Raw genomic sequence first — 17569 nt, forward strand, 5'->3', positions numbered from 1 at the left:
CTTCCCCGTGCGTCAGCCCGCGGCCCTGCGTTTGCCAGCTGCCCCTGCGCATCCCACCGCCAAAGGTCGGGAACGCTGCCCCTGCAGCCGGTGAGTAGTTTTTCTCGACCGCCAAGTCGCGACTTCCTTTGTGGCCTGGTAATTGCGGTAATTTGGGAGGGAGGGAACGGTGGAAGCCAACTGAGACCAGCCACAGGTACCGATCGAGTCGAGCAGCTCTGAGACTGGGCGACGCACTAGCTTTTTGAATTGGTCAGGTACTGGACCGGTCAAGTGTTCTGCCATGGACTGTTCATGCACTGGACTGGCGAGACGTTGACGTACCGAATAGGTCATTACTGAGCTGGTGATTGTCGAGGTTCCGTCCCCTCGCGGCGCCGCATACGTTCGTGTCTTGTGTTTGTGAACATTGGCGACTGAGTATTCCATGGAATGGTGGAATCTGGTGGACCATCCATATGTGACGGTGGCACTGGGACAAATAAATTATGAAAACTAAGAGGTGGATACATGCCATGCGTTACGAATCATTTTAGTCATGAACCTTGCATTTAGCACATTTAAGACATTGTGTCATGTATTAAGTGAAGTATGTACACATTTTTAATCACCCACCTCACATCACGTGTGCTTTTCTGACGGTCACGAAAGGCAATTTAACTTCCACAGTCCCCTCTAAAAGAGCTAATCCTCTTGTCTGTCATGAGCCCGTTCCCTCGGGAGTGCCATGGCCGGAATATTGGATAGCACCGAACGTTTCATCGCGGCAGCTATAGATTAGCAGCGCTGTGGGTCGGCTTATCATCTGCATGGTGTTGCCTGGCTATTGACCGAGGGCCTGCCCCTCGGTGGCCGTAGGCCGTTTAGCGAATCCTAAATATCGCAGGCAAGATGGGTCCCAACAAGTCAACGACATTCTCAGTTGCTCCAGCTTCAACGAAGCATGCCAGCAGCAGTAATGGGCTACTTACTACAGTTGTGAGCACTGACGCCTAGATACGAGAAAAGGACACAGGATTCCGGACAGGATTATGGTTGGCAGCACCCTGACTGAGCCATGACGCGTCACGAGCGCACGACGCGGCGATGCAGCGCGCCTCTGCAGGAAAACGGTGCTGAACCACGTCCCTAAAAAAGTCCTCAGCAAAAAGGCGACGCTGGACTTACGTCAGTCGCACTCGCAGCGTCAGGTAGAGTGACTGTGTGCGGCCGCTGGCTGTCGCACGTGTGGGTGCACCGCCCACAGACAATGATGGTCCTGCCACGGATAGCATGCGGTCTGCTAGTTGCGGCACAATTTATTGTGCTGTGCTAGTTCAATCCTCGACTAACGCCGTCAGGTATGTTGTGCTCCCTAGCTGATTGTGATGTATAGGCTGCTATCCAAGTGGTTAAATTGAATTTTAGCTAAGTTGTGCTGTCTTGGACTGATTGAGCTCTTTACGGTCGGCCAACTATGTTTTGTATTGTGCTGTTTCAGCTCACAACCAACTGCAGTCTAAGCTGTATCGCGCTGCCCAGTGCTCCCCGCCGTATACCTGCGCGCGGGCACAGCACGCCGGCCATGACGCTCCATCACCCGTACCACTTGGAAAGTCGCTCTGCGGCGCACGTCGACCCGTGATCGACCGAAGCTAATCTAACCTGAACTATTACCAGGAACCCGACCACGTGACTCTGTGCTCCCGCTGACAGGACGGGCACGTGACCGTGTTTCTGAGCTGAACTCCTGTCTAGTGCCGAATTGTAAATTTAGACGCATGACCTGCGAACCGCAAAGGCGTTACCACATGAATTGCCCAGCATTGCATTGGGCATCACGATTCACGAAGTGCCCGTCTCATTCGCTGGGACATACATGCATGTCCAATGCATTACATCCAATTCATCCAATGCATTGCATCCAATGCATCCAATGCATCGCTCCAATGCATTTTAGTGCTGTCACGAGATATCCCTTCACGGCTGTTCGGCCAGCTGCACTTGACTCTTTTTCGTCGCACACGAAATGGCGCCGGCACCGAACCGCTGTGGATAGTGCTAGCCCCAGGGGACGACGACCACGCCTCGACCTCTTGGTGGTTCCCGTACTCCCTCGACATCTCGGCAGCAGCCGCCGCCAGACTCAGATGGATGAGACCCACACGCTGATGACCTTTGCAGCTATCCCAGGGGTGCTGCTCTGGGGTCGGTGGAGGGGGAGGGAGGGAGTTGAGGTGCAAGAAGCCACCGCCTCGCTGGCTGCTGTCTCTGACGAGTGACGCCGGGGAGCCCAGGTTAGATATTCTCTGATTATGACTACTCATAATTTTCGACACCGTCTTCGATGACTACAATCTTGGATAATATGTTCTACCTGTAACAATATCCGATATCGTGCTCAACGTTCTGTCAGTGACAATCTCGGGCTTTGTTTTATGTCAGTGACAACCTCGCCCGTCGTTTTATTTTGGTGACAATCTCTGATATCGTGTCCTGGCAGTGACAATTTCTGCCGGCCGAGCTGCGCCGGCCGAACTCTCCGACAAAGCCGTCGCTCTGAGCGATGAGGTGATTTTCTATCAGAGCGGCGAGGGCTGCAGGGAGAACTGTTCCGAGAAACGCCGCGATGAACAGACCGGTGGCCAGACCAGACTTTTGACGAGGCTCTGCCGATGAGGTCCTGGCCCGGTTTGACCGCTGCTGGTGTGAGGGAGATGCGCAGCGTCATGGATCGTGAGTGTCGTGGGCCAGTCATAGGGACGTCAGTGTTCTGTACGAATGGTCAGGAGATTTTCGATGTTCTTATTCAACAAAGAACGGCCGGTTCTTATTGCAATTGACTTCTGGCGACTGGAAGTCATGCCAAAGAGTAAGCTGAGCTCAACGCGGGGTTCCAGCTGCTTGGGAACTGCGGCGCTGGCTCGCGAGGCCCCTTGCCTGCGACTCTCCCGACGGCTGCGGCTCTCTCAGAGCCGACAGGGGATGACTGATCTGCTGTTTTGTCCTTACCCCTTCCGGCGCTGCGGCGCACGGTCACGAGCCACCGCCCCCGGCCACCGGCAGGCGCCATCAGCTCCGCCGTGTGCGCTGGAGCCGACCGGCATCCGGCGGCGGACGCCGCGGCGCCGGCAAACAGCAATTAGCCGTGCAGGGGCGGCGCCGTCCGTCAGTCGTCTCTCTGCGCGCCGCCGGCGTCTGAGCCGGCCGGCGCCGGCCGAACGACGGCTCGTGTCGGCTCGTGTCGGCCGTCAGCCGTCTGTCGGTTCAGGTGTCGCTTCCTCCTCAACGTTAGCGACGGGCCGTCCTCAGCTGCTCGCTCTGCTCAGCGGCCTGTCACGACTACCAGCAGACTCCGGCACGTCTTCTGGTTCTCCGGCCGCCGACTGCCGCCTCCCGTAGATGCCGTGATGTCGACAGCGCACCTCTGGATGTGCACCGTATGTATGGGAACCGCCCGGACTGGCAGGCTGCGGGCGTCACTAACGGCGGACAGCGAACGGCTTTATGAATCGCGTCCGTCCGCTGGTAGGAGGGCCGGGAAGCGTGCCCAGAGGTCGTGTCGTACAGCCCTTTGCACGGCCGCCGGCGAGTGCCAGTCACGTTCCCTTCCCTGATACACGGCGGTGGGCAGCACCAGGCGCAGAGTCGCTCGCTTGGTGGAGTTGCGCCGGTGAAGATGGTCCGTTCCAATGAGAGGGTGTGTCGGGGATTCGTCCGGCTGGCCACCTCAACTCTGTGTGATCAATGGACCCGGATCACACTAAACACTGAGGACCATTTCTCACCGCTGCGGTGGCCGCGCGCTGCCAACTGGTGCAGCTCGACCGGCGCTCAGCTGCTCTGCTCCGCCACACGCCGAAATTATATGCCATTCGCGCTGTCTCCTCCGCTGCTACATCGTGGAAATTATCCGCGATTTGTGCTGATTGCGGCCAATTACGCGTCACATTTCCCATGTTGGCGGCTTTGCGGGCGACTCTGGAAAAATTATCCGGCATTTGCTGCGGCTGAAAGCGCGTCGATTCGTCGTCCAGCGCCTGCGGCTGCCCACAATCATCCCTATTCATTTATCACTATAGACGGGATGTGGGCGGCGGCTGTCGGTACTCGGCCCACTGGTGACAGCGAAACCATCTGCGAACGCCCTCTCCACTGTCAGCGCTCGGTTCAGATGATGACGCTCGGTCTTTTGAAAACTCTTGGTCCAATGGTGCATGGCTCGGTTCACTGATGGCGATGGTCCACTATTGACGGTCGCTTGGTGTACTGTTGGCGCCCGGTAGCATTTAGCTCTTTGTGCGTGCCAAAATTTAGACCCATGCTGGCAAAAATAGCAAATAAGTGTGACGCGAGCCTGAGACTGAGACTGTCAGTTGTCACCTCAATCTTTATCATACCTTCAATGAGGCCAGATGACAATGGCCTTCTGCAAACGTTCATGGAAGTATAATTGCCATCGGTGCCTATTAAGCTCTGAGGCTTAACCGCACGACGAGTCAGCTTGTTCGTGGATCTGGTAATTACTGTAGTCTCTAAACAAACACCTAAATAACACCCAATCATTTATCACACGGCTCTCTATTCTCTAAGCATCCAATCATCATCATCATCATCGCTCGGTCGACGGCTGGTCGAGCGATATTTGGCTCACCAAATCACATGGCCCTCCCGATCCTGCTACATGACGCGGTGTACATATTCGGCAAACAGACCCGTCTCGTCTCGTCTCCAAACTAGCTCCGTGTCGCCGGCGTTCAGGTGCGAGGCGTGTCGGACGCCACACCAAGCGGCCTTGGGCGGTGCCGCTGCCCGAACGAGGCGGCCGGGGAGGGGATGGCGACCGGTCGGTGTGAGCCCGCTCGGCCTTTCTCACGTAGTGTCAGCCCTCCGGTGGGCTCGGACAAAGCGCTACCGGCCACACACCGGCCTTCTGAAGAGGCTCATCGAGTTGAACGACGCCAGTGGCTCGCACCTCGTGCCGATATGGGCCGGCGCGCGTATTGACCCAGCCGTGGCGCGCGCTACCGGAGCGGCCCAGCGCCGCCGGCCGAGCTGTGAACTGAACACGACGTCCGGAGCCGGCGGCGGTCCAGCTCGGCTTCTGGGAAGCGGACAGCCGGCGGCGACAGAGCGGTGTGTGAACTCGCGCTGCTGCGCGGACAGTCAGAACGAGCGCCCCAGGGCCCGGGGTGATCAGAAGCGGGCTGCTGGAGGGCTGGGTGGGGGCTCCGAATGTGAGCGAAATGGTTCGCGCTGATCTGAGCCATGCTGTAGGCTGCAAAGTGACTATGGTCTGATAACTAGTCTATTTTTGCACACTGCTCTATTACCGACAAGCTGCTATTCTGCAAACTCAAACAAGGACACCAGGTAAATTAGCAGTCGAGTCAGTTTCTATGAAAGCCCTGGCGACTATAATCAACTAGAAAATTTAATGTCAACGATAAAGGACCCGGCGATCCCATTCCACTTCTAAGTCATGGCGTCTCCATCATGTTCGCTTTAATTTCCTTATCAATATTCACAAATTGCTGCTGATCAGTGATCTTAATGTTGGTTAAAATATGCATAATGGCGGGTATGAAAGCATCAGCAGTCAGCTAGGCTGTGAGAGGAGGCCCAGAAAGGAAAGTAGCCCAATGGTAGGTCAGTGGTCATCTCGATTTGCCGGGAGCAGATAATATTCTATTTATGCTCTCTCGCAGCTCTGAAATGCTAAGTGCTGATAAACACTACATAAAGGACTATAAATACTCGTGCAACCAACGTAAATACGAATAATTGGTACAATGCAGCATTAAATAATGGCAAGTGGCTCCTTGGCGCTCTTTAATCGTTCGTAGGTATGTATACCCAGTGTCATCCGCCGATCTTGAGGGTGCTGCAGTAGCCGACTCGCAGGCTGTTGTCGTCTTAACATGTCCTGATTGGCACCAGTTGCAGTGATTGGTTCCCCGCGGGCAGAAGTGGGGCACCCTTGACTGACAACGAGGGCACACGGTTCGCCGCATGGTACGAGCAGGAGGCATGGTTCCTTGTCTGTGCTCAATCATAGCTGACTCTTCTGTCTCCCGGCTCCCTGTCGTTCCCTGTGCACGTCAGAACAATGTGCAATGTGCATCCGCACCTTCGCTGCTCAGTGATCAGGCGGGTTAGACAGGCAGAGAGCTACCGCTCGGCGTCCTGCCCACCCCGGCCTCTCTACTCACTATCCGGTCTGTCTGTGTATTGTCGGACGCGCTACCCACGGCCGAGTGCCGCCTGTCCGGCCCGGCTGTTTGCTTTGATAACGCAGGTTCGCACAAACCCCCGCTGCAGGGGAGTCGGTGGCCGAGTCGGTCTAACAGGGGACATAAATTGGCCGCCGGGAGTGGGCCGCACGAGCTGGTGGACGCGGTGAGCAGTCGGCGAGACGGACGGACGGACAAGGCGGGTCCACGCCGCGCTCTAATGCAGCCGAGTTGCGAAATAACGGACTGACAACGGGAGCTGACACGACGGCGCAGCGGAAGGGGGGAGGGGGAGGGGAGAGTGACGGACAGGCCACGGATGGCTGGCCCATCAGCGCGGCTGAATGTAAGCCTGTCTAAAAGGTCTAATGGATAACGGGCGTGCGCCGTCCACAACCCGGGCTCCACTAGCCCAGCCTATTATGGGGCGGGGCTGTCACACTACCACGGTCAGGTAATACCTAGAATAACAGACTTAGACTGCACCCGGCAGCTGCGAGCGGTAAACTGACAGCGACGCGCCGTCATCCACGAGGTGTATGCACGCAGACTCAGCCGTCACGTATGACAGCTGCCAGTCAGCTATGCAGCTGTGTGACATGTGTCACATGCTGTCACGTAGGCACGAGACCCGTCATACCGCCTGTCAACGGCATACCAACGCGTGCCACGCACTGACTGGAAAAGCACGAACGGATGTCCGTGACATTGTGTCCAGACCATACACAGACCTCTGTCATATAGTCTGTAAACCACGCCCAGACGACTGTCATACACTTCTGTTATCCACCGAAGCAATTTTCACTTACCGTCTTAAATTCACGCAGTCACAAACAATTTGTAAACCACACACAGACTGACAGACGTCTGTCATATATTGTCTGGATGGAAACGCTTACGCCCGTCACATTGTGTCTGCATCACTTACACAAGCCTGTCACATCCTGATCAGTCTGCAAACCAGGCCCAGAGGTGTGTTGCCCCAACTAGACAGACACCCAATACCGATCCCGTCAATCCTTATATACTTACTCAGTTTGCAGCCAGGCAATCGTCTTTAGAAAGTTTTTGTAGCCATGCCCCCGCCATTCAGTTAAGCCGATGCCTTTCCTAAAACCGTTTTTCGTTTGCTGTATACAGGTTCTTGATGGCGCTGCCGGCGACTGCCACCGGATGTCAGAACCCACTGTACTGATGTACTGTACTGATTTTTGAGGATCAGAGTACTTTGTAGAGACTCTATTATTAGATATTGCACAGTTCAGCGCCCCTCCACTTCATAATGTCGGACAGGCATCATTTGTGCTCGTATGTATCGAGGCTGTCACGCTTCACCGTATACCATTACAATGACTCGGCTGGCTGCGCTCAAACCGAGCTCCGTGGGATCCGGGTTTCCGGCAGCCCACGGCCTCCGACACTGTGCAGCGGTGCAGTGCCTATAACACGAGTGGAGCAGCTCCGTGCTGGCAGCCAGTCTGCCCCGTGATAGCGTGTCACGGCGGCCGCTCCGTGGCTCTACGGCTGGCTTCCTTTCACAGTCCGCCCGGCGACTGATTTCCCACAAACGGCCGTAGTCGTGGGAACGACCGAAACACAGGATACTCGCGCGATATTCTAATCGTGAGAACTCGCCGATCCGAAACGGTCCTGAGTTATTCCTCCGCGAAAGCTCCTTCTTTCTATATTTAACAGAAAGTTGACACGACACTGGTATCAGGGACTCGAGGCTGAGCAGATAGATACAGATTTCTAAGGTTCCAAAACCATGAGCAGCGGGAGAAGGAAACTTCTAAATCCAGATGAATAACCGTGCCATCATTTATTTGCATCGCCTCGCAATTTCGACTTATACCGCGCAAGTGCATAATACATTACGCATGTTTTGGCTATGCTGGGCCCGACTGGTGTGGCTTTTTAACCCGCGCCCGGCTGGGGGTCCTGGATTTCCACGCCCTGCTGGGGGGGGGGGGGGGTGTCTGAACACCCCCCCTTCTAACTCGGCTCCTGGGCCACGTAGCGATACGCGGAAGGCGGCGTTCGAAAGAGCGTCAAAAATAATGACGAAATCACTTCAGTCAATTTTTTGGTCAGGTCAAAGGTCAGGTCACCAGAGGTCATTGAAGGCAAAATTTCGCCGATTTCCAGGTCGAATGTCGACAATTTCCAAGATGCCAACGCATAACTCGGGAACCAATAGAGCTACAGCGCCGCGGAAAAGCGCATTCGATAGCCCTATTAACGCCCTTTCTGAGTAATTCTCTCAGATTTGACCTAACGTCAACGGTTTTGCCTGCAGGGGGCAAAAACTGCAAAAATAGCCGATTTTTTCGGAAACAGTTTTTCTGCAATAACTTTTGACCCAAGCCTTGCACGAGCTTACTTTTACCGGCATCGTGTTCCTCTCGTCAAGACGCATCGAATGAACTATAAGTTGACCTTGAAAGGTCAACTTGAAAATTTGACCTCAGGTCAAGGTCATGACCTGACCTGAAAGGGTCATATTGCATATCAGTCGATCCGTATCGTCGAGCTGAACACATCTAATGCGTTTTCATCGCCCTAGCATGCCTCTATCAAAAGTTATTTGCGAAAAACTGTTAGATACCATTCGTGACCTAAGATGACCTCAGGGCATAAACAGGGGTCACGGACACCATTTTCATGTTCAGTGTGTCTAAACCAGTTGTAATTCAGTGTTTTGGAGTGTTTATAATGTGTTTCGTCCAAAAGAGGCGCATTTCAATTTTCTCCCATTGACTTATAGGTAATGGGGAGGTCGCAAAATTGACCTGACCTTAGGTCATCGATATCCAAATTCTGAGATATACATTTTGTACGTGCTATTACTCTTAGCAATCGCTGAAAGCTTCAAAGCGATCGGTCACTCGCTGTAGCTATGACGGACATTGAAACTTTTTATGAGGTGAGGTCACTTCAAGTGACCTGGTGACCTGACCTTGAATGACCTTGGTCTGAAATTTTTACAACATGTGTAGAATTGATGTATGATAAGGTGTACTAAAAACGGCGGCGCTCCGCGCCGCCGTTTTTGAGATATTCGCGAAAAACCACAAGGGGGGTGTTCAAACACCCCCCCCCCAGCAGGGCGCGGGTTAATCAGGTTGCAGGCTACTAATCCATTGCGTTCTGCATTGTTCGGCTGGCTGCGCCGGTGGCTGACGGCGGCGGGGCGGCACTTTTAGGTGTTAGCGCCGGGCGGTGCATTTAGGAGCGCTGAACCGTAAGCGGCGGGGTGACAGGCGCGTCCACGGCCGACCCGGCGCGGCCGGCGGCACCTTTTGTCTGACCCGGTCGATCGACCGCCAGCCTGCGGACAGATATTAATGATGCAATTGGTGATACTTAATGCACCTGCCCGTGCAGCCGCTCCCCACAATGGCTCTAAAACGCCGCACGGCTAGAACCATGTCCAATTTGCAGCCCGGCTCAGCTGCATCCCTGTCCAATTCACAGCCTCATGCTGCTGCATCCCTGGCCAATCTACAACGCCATGCAGGTGTAACGCTGTCCAACGTAGCTATTCTGCCCAGATAGATCTTTGTCCAATCTTAGTTGTCAAACTCTTTCTTAGGGATTCTAATTTCCAATCAATGAGGATTCTGGTGGTTTAGCATACGTGCGTGACAAGGTAAAAGCTGGAGGTTACGTGTTGAAATTGGATCGGCCAACTTTTGATTAAATTCCAATTTTTGTTGAACCAGTCTGGCCTGTAGTAAATTGAATTATTTGACAATTTGTTGCCCGGGTGAAATTGATTAGATAGAAAGGATTAGTTTAGTGTCAAAATGATGGTAGAGCATGATGAGATTCTTCTCAATTTGCGGAAACAGTGAGGTATCTGATTTGCGCAAGTGCTCCCTATTTAACATGCTTATATTATATAAGTGCAAAACGATTACCAACCCGTAACGCTGAAACCGCTTGTGCAGTGCCAAGCATAGCTTGTGGATGACAGCAGGATTGTTTGAGACGTCACTCGTTTATCGTTGGGTGCCATTTATTAGGCATGTAGCTATATGCAATAAACGAACACATTTTGTGTTATAGAAATCGCCCATTAACTCATTCAGATTTTCCCGGTGTTATGAGCTGCTCAGTGCCATCACCGCAACATGTAAACAGATGGAGTGGCATTGTTATGTTCTGCAGATCATAACAATCCAATAACAATATTATGCAGTGCAATCAACGAATTAAACAGCACGCTGTTTGATTCGTTGATTGCACTGCATAATACTCTAACATGTCACCTGACCTGACCGTGCTGAATTGTCATTTTACCCGGCTCCCTGACCCATAACCTGCTACCTGTCCTTGTATAAAAGATCCTGGCTTGTCGTCTGTTTTGACCCTTGTTGCGCCTGACATGTCTGACCAGTGCCCTGTTCCTCTGACCTGTCGTCTGATCTGTCCCCTGTTCCCCTGATCTATCACCTGAGCTGTCCCTGTTCCCCGGATCTGTCACCTGACCTTTGACCTATCTCATGACCTGACCTCTGCTGTCTCTGCCGACAGGTCGGTGGTCCGCTGGGGACCGGCGTGACCATGAAGGACGCCCCCTCACGAGTCTGACAGTCTGCCGGCCCCTCTGTCAGCCACCGAGACGGGATGGGTGGCAGCGCAGGGCGCCCGATGCTGAGAGGGGCGCTGCTCGTCTGTGTCCTCCAACTGCTGCTGCCGACTACAGCGACTGAATCAGGTCAGTGGCGCCCCCGCCGCCCTATTAAATTCACCCACACAAGTGCATACATTACACATAACACAGCACTGATCCTAGGACAGTGATCTATAAGTCAACTTTATAGACATACAGCCACAGCAAGAGCAGTCTTCAGCCTCGAGGCTAGCAGAGCAGACTGCTCGAGTTGCGCGTGGCAGTGGCAGCTGCATGCAGAGGTGGAACTTTTTGTTTTTCATTGGGGTTGTAGTTTGCCGGAGCCCAGGGTATACCCCCACCAAAACCCGAAAAGTCCCCGGATTCGGCCCACTATTTTTCGGGAGGGGCCCACATTTTCATTTACAAAAAAAAAGTGGTCCATCTCCAGGGAGAGACGGCTGACCCTGTCGTCCCTCTATTGGCTATGTGCCTGGTTGTAGGCACTCGGGTATCGCCAGTCGCCACCATGGTCGTGGCCATAGGCGGCGGAACGGGGAGGGCACCGGGGAACCGTGCCCCCTTTGATTTTGGCATTTTAACATTAGCCCTATGGGCGTTGCATGGAAAGAATGGGATCAAAAGTCGACAGTGCCCCCCTTAATTGAGGGTGTTCCGCCGCTAGGTACTGGTCGTGGCGATTCGGAAACGGTAGGTAAACGCCCAAAATCACAGTCCCTATGAATACTTGTTTCTTTCCACATTTGACACAAACATTACTCAGTATTGGAGCAGGGCTCTTTCCCTACGAGTAACAATTTAAGCCACTCGTGGCAATTGACAACGAAGACCTAAACAGGAATACGTTATTTTTAGACTAAAAAACTTAAAACGAGTCTATCTTTGTATATTAATGCCACTGTCGTCTGGAATACGTCTATTACGGAAACGGGTAGTATAAACCGGAATAGTGACTGATCAGACATGAGATATTTTGCAAACGAGGACAGCATACCGAACACAATGCCGCAAAGGAAGATAACACTGGATCTAAGTTATCTCAACCTGAGGAAACTAAATAATAAATGCCACAGCCTTTTCATATCACCGAATACTTCAATTAACTAGATGATCTTCTTTTTTTCAACGAGCAAATGTACTATGCATTGTTTGGCGAATCGTAAACAAAACGCATACTCTTCACAGCCACGATGGCTAGGAACACATAGCGGCTTGTCTGTCTGCCCCTGAGACACTGAACGTACACCGATTTTCAGCTAAATCGAAAGACCCCGCCGTTTACCGTTAAAATGTTAGTTGGCCGTTAATTCGTTAACGGTGCAAAATACCACCCCAAAGAGGTACATTTTCGGAATAAGCGCATCGAGGAGGCCCTGTACACCGATTTTCAGCCAAATCGAAAGACCCCGTCGTTTCCCGTTAAAATGTTAATTGGTCGTTAAATCGTAAACGGTGCAAAATACTACCTCAAAGAAGTACATTTTCGGAATCAGCGCATCAAACAGGCCCTGTATACCAATTTTCAGCTAAATCGAAAGACCCCGCCGTTTCCGGTTAAAATGTTAATTAGCCGTTAACTCGTTAACGGTGCAAAATACTTCCCCAAAGAGGTACATTTTCGGAATCAGCGCATCAAGGAGGCCCTGTATACCGATTTTCAGCTAAATCGAAAGAACCCGCCGTTTCCCATTAAAATGTTAATTGGTCGTTAACTCGGTTACGGTGCAAAACACCACCCCAAAAAGGTACATTTTCGGAATCAGCGCATCGAGGAGGCCCTGTACACCGATTTTCAGCTAAATCGTTAATCGAAAGACCCCGCCGTTTCCCGTTAAAATGTTAATTGGTCATTAACTCGTTAACGGTGCAAAATACCACCCCAAAGAGGCATATTTTCGGAATCAGCGCATCGAGGAGGCCCTGGATACCGATTTTCAGCCAAATCGAAAGACCCCGAAATATGCTGCTGTGAGGCTGATATTCGTTGCTGCTGATTTGACAGACGTCGCCAAAACCTTGCATTTGTATCAAATGCGTCATGCTGGCTTACATGTGATAGTTTGCATCGTTTGCATTCTGTTCGCGAACCTGTCAGTAAGATTATCAGCACTAATTGTCGCACAGGATTGTTTTACGGTCGTCAAGTTAGATGTAAGTGAATCCTAATCTATAATCTAAGATTCGGAATCAGGTGAGCCCCTACGATTTGGACCAAACTTGGTCAGTGCATAGTACGTAACGTCCTGATTACGATGCACCCAAAATCTAAGCTCGGCCCGCCATATTTACGAAGTTACGGGTGTTTGAATTTCAAGGTCATTCAAGAGAGCCCCTACGATTTCCGTCAAAATTTGTGTACGGACACTCTAGATGCTCCTCATTACGAATATCACAAAATTTAAGCTCGGCCTGCCATATTTACGAAGTTACGGAGGCTTGAATTTCAAGGTCATTTGGGTGAGCCCCTGCGATTTCCGTCAAAATTGGTATACGGACATATTACATCCTCCTCATTACAAATATCATAAAAGTTAAGCTCGGCCCGCCATATTTTTGAAGTTACGGATTAACAAAGTTACGGAATTTCAAGGTCATTCGGAGAGCCCCTCCGATTTTCGTCAAAATTTGTATGCGGACACATTACATGCTCCTCATTACGAATATCGTAAAAGCTAAGCTCGGCCCGCACTATTTCAAAAGTTATTGAGGTTTGAATTTCAGTGAGTTTCAAACCTCATTAACTTTTGAAATAGTGCGGGCCGAGCTTAGCTTTTACAATATTCGTAATGAGGAGCATGTAATGTGTCCGCATACAAATTTTGACGAAAATCGGAGGGGCTCTCCGAATGACCTTGAAATTCCGTAACTTTGTTAATCCGTAACTTCAAAAATATGGCGGGCCGAGCTTAACTTTTATGATATTTGTAATGAGGAGGATGTAATATGTCCGTATACCAATTTTGACGGAAATCGCAGGGGCTCACCCAAATGACCTTGAAATTCAAGCCTCCGTAACTTCGTAAATATGGCGGGCCGAGCTTAAATTTTGTGATATTCGTAATGAGGAGCATCTAGAGTGTCCGTACACAAATTTTGACGGAAATCGTAGGGGCTCTCCCGAATGACCTTGAAATTCAAACATCCGTAACTTCGTAAATATGGCGGGCCGAGCTTAGATTTTGGGTGCATCGTAATCAGGACGTTACGTACTATCCACTGACCAAGTTTGGTCCAAATCGTAGGGGCTCACCTGATTCCGAATCTTAGATTATAGATTAGGATTCACTTACATCTAACTTGACGACCGTATTGGTTTTTACTTTTTATGGTCGTCAACGTTGATTTCAAGTGTCGTCATTTTAGCCAAATATTCGTGCTGATTGGTGGTATTGTGCCAACTGACAAAATTGCGAACAGAGTGATATTTCACTTAAGAAATGTATTTGATATTATGATTATGGCGATTGAATGCTACATAGGGTGGAGGCTTGTTAGGTTAATTTATTTCTGAAGCTTACTGTTTTGTGTCAAACTTTTCATCTATGCTTATCTCTTTGATAAGCACAGCCCACAGGTATGAAATATTTAGTGTGAAAACCCAAAAGTACAGTGGCGGATCAGGATCCAGGGGGGGGGGGGGGCAAAATGGGCATTTGCCCCTCCCAAACGGCATAATTTTAATATTACGCCTATGGACGAGGCATGGAAAGAATCGATAAATTGTTATGGTTTCCCCCCCCCCCCTCAAACTCTGAGCTGGATTCGCCACTGCAAAAGTATGATGAATGTTATGATTTTTTTTTTGCTTCACACTTTCATGTTACATGTTAAGATTTTTTGGAACACTTTCAATATGATTCACTAAGTATGCTTAAGAAGTGTGAAGTGATTGACTTTTATATCATGCTCTGCTCACTGTCTCAGCGGAATAATATGTTCTTAACATAGAACTTTCAATGTTTTTAGCATCTGGAATTCAAAAAGATGTCCTAATTTATTGATATCTTCACTTTCTTGATATATCTCAATTATCTGCTTCTGTAGGGATACATATTTTGTTCATTTTCATGTGTTTTAGGCTAATTCTTAATTTTCCAATGTTGGGGTTGTAGTTTTGCCATTGGGGTTGTACTTTTAAAAATTGGGGTTGTAGCTACAACCGCCACGGTATATAAAGTTCCGCAGGTGGCTGCATGTTAGTAGAGTGTTCTCCGTCGGACCGTCCTCCGAAAGCAGATCACTGCAGCGACGGATTTCGCCGAACGTGACTCATCTGTGCTCCGTTCCACTGTGTGTTCGTAAAAGCTTTGCTGGTTAGCGATGGTGAGGAATTGGAACAAATGTATAGAGCGTTGAATATACCCACCGAATCTGAATTAGGCCTAAGCTATCCGATACATGCATCAACCTTCATGTTTGGACGACCCGTTGTACGTTCGGGCAGTTCAAATGAAGCGTGATGCTGTTACTGCGACAAACCATTGCAATATCCCGCCTTTATTGCACTCAATCAATATCGACATACGTGGGCGACGTGCCTGTTTGAAAGCGGTCACCACAGACCTCAATGGACTACTTTGGTCCGCCTTTGGAGCTGCGCACGGACGGAACGGTCGGCCGCCGGCAGCCACGCGGTGCCTAATGCACAAAATCGCGTGCCGGCTAGCTGGCTTTTGTGTGTCACTTTATCCGATTTGGGGCGGCACGTTTTTCGGCCATCCATCAGCGGAGCAGGCCCGCCGCTCCATTGAAGACTGCGCGCTCGTCGGAGACCGGCGGCGAGGCTGGGGCGGTCGACTGCGGCCCTCCTGCCGGACGGTGACGGCGGGCGGCCGCCATTGTATGCCAGTCACCGGCCCGCCGTCCGTGAGCCGGCCACTACACAGCTCCGTGACCCCCGCCGGCCCGGAACGGCCAGAGGGCTCCGTGTGCTGGCCAGAAGCCACGTCTGAACGTGCCGTGAGCGGCAATTTCGATATCCAGGATTGCGCCATTTTCAGCTCCATGCAAAGCTTGACGTTGCGCTCGAATAACTAGTGATCCTCTGGACGATTGCTTCCGAGCTGTATTCGTCCGTTTTGACTTCTAATTCAGTTGCCGTTTTCCAGGGGTCGCCTTTGTCTGTCTTGAGGCAGTATAGTACATTCTGTAACGTCTGCTCTTTGTGCTTTGGTGAGCGCCGACCAAACTGAATAAAACGCCGACCACCAAGCTCTCTAAAGGAACTTCGCTGACGGAAACGAATCAATCTTCACCGACTGAACTGAATGAATCTCCAACAAATCAACTTGCTGAGCCTCTACAGACCAAAACTGACTGCAGCCTGCAGTCTGCACTCTGCAGGCACCTGAGTGCTGCACCGCAATACTCCACCTATAAACTCATCCGCTGCGCCGTGCGTGCGTGTCCGCCCGTGTCCGCCCGTGTCCCGTGCGTGTCCGGCTGGAGTGGCGGACAGCCAGGTCCAATTGTCTGTGACGTGACCGACATCGTCGGACGGCTCACGATGCCCGTCACGCGCACAGAGCCGGAAAAGACCGAACAGGGGCGGCAGGGTTTGCGGACTCGTAACAGCGGCGTATACAGGTGTATACATATGAACAGTGGTGTTGGAGCTCACTCGCCCACGGGACATGTTTTCTGATTATATATATGAACGTAGCAGTGGATGTTGACTAAAGAATACAGGACCGTACTTTTGAAGAGCAGCGGTATGCGGGAATACAGCTCATGCATTTTGGTAGTGGGTAGCGAGCTACCCGTGGTTTGCCCCATGCAATGTTGGCGCCTCTGCACTGGCCACTCCCTGGCGTCGGTTCAACCGGGGTCATCCGAGCTGCTGACCTCCGTTTCACCGGCGGCCGTCCGGCCTAACCTCCGCCCTGACCTCTGACCCGACACGACCGATGGCGCCACTCACGCCACACGTCCTGGACCGGCTCTACTCACGCTGCCGGCGTCAGGTCGCGCCCCGTCCGCGGCCATGACCGCGGAGTCGGCCGCAGCCCATCTGATAAACCGGCCGACCCCTGATTCACAGCCTCTCGACCTGCCGTGCATGCGCCCGCTCACATTAGCCCGATCGTAATTATTACCGAGCACAAAGTGGCCTGCAGGTCGCACGGCGGGCATCGTTGACGCCCTATCGAAGTCGGTCGACAGGCGGCTGTCCTAATTTGCTGCTGCGGTGCATGTGGATCGAACCGCCGCTCATGGCCTCTCGATAAAGGGTCACAGAGTACGCCAACTGCGATAGTGTGAGGTTGTTGAGATCTGATGTTGGAGGAGTGTTGAGCAGACACAGCGATCAGGCCCTCTCGAACAAACGAATTTCGGATGACCGCGCGAAGAACGGCAGTACTCTTACTGTAAGTTTTGAGAAGGGGACTGAAAGTGACTACCGATGAAAGAACACAGCTGCGACAACTGTATGGTGACCTGGTTTGACTGTGAGGTCCCCTGGTGCCCGTCCTTTGCCACGCTAGCCGGCATCTCAGTGCAATGTCTCTGTGCGCCGTCTCGACACGTCTCGGTGCGGCCCTGACCCGGTCCCGCTCCCGCAATGCTGGCGGCCTGGCTGTCAGCCTGTTTTCACCCCGTTGCAGGCGTTGGCACGTCCCGCCGCTCATTAGCCGCCTAACGACTAACGAAGCGCGGTGCGGCCATCGTCCGGATTCATTGCACTCATCACTTTGTGGGGCCGCAGGCGGCGGCGCCG

At 51.9% G+C, this 17569-nt stretch overlaps 1 protein-coding gene across 2 annotated transcripts in view; it reads left to right on the forward strand.

Moving 5' to 3' along the window:
* Positions 1-17569, forward strand: part of LOC122386840 (inactive tyrosine-protein kinase transmembrane receptor ROR1-like) — a 115865-nt gene that overhangs the window by 19849 nt on the left and 78447 nt on the right. For both annotated transcript variants that reach the window (XM_043376501.1, XM_043376502.1), the window contains exon 2: positions 10752-10935. In XM_043376501.1, coding sequence (XP_043232436.1) covers positions 10845-10935 — 91 coding nt within the window. In that variant the 5' untranslated portion in view covers positions 10752-10844. The remainder of the gene's footprint in view (positions 1-10751; positions 10936-17569) is intronic.

This window comes from Amphibalanus amphitrite, unplaced genomic scaffold, assembly GCF_019059575.1.
Source record: "Amphibalanus amphitrite isolate SeventyFive unplaced genomic scaffold, NRLGWU_Aamphi_draft 000264F_arrow, whole genome shotgun sequence".
NCBI classification, from domain to species: Eukaryota; Metazoa; Arthropoda; class Thecostraca; order Balanomorpha; family Balanidae; genus Amphibalanus; species Amphibalanus amphitrite.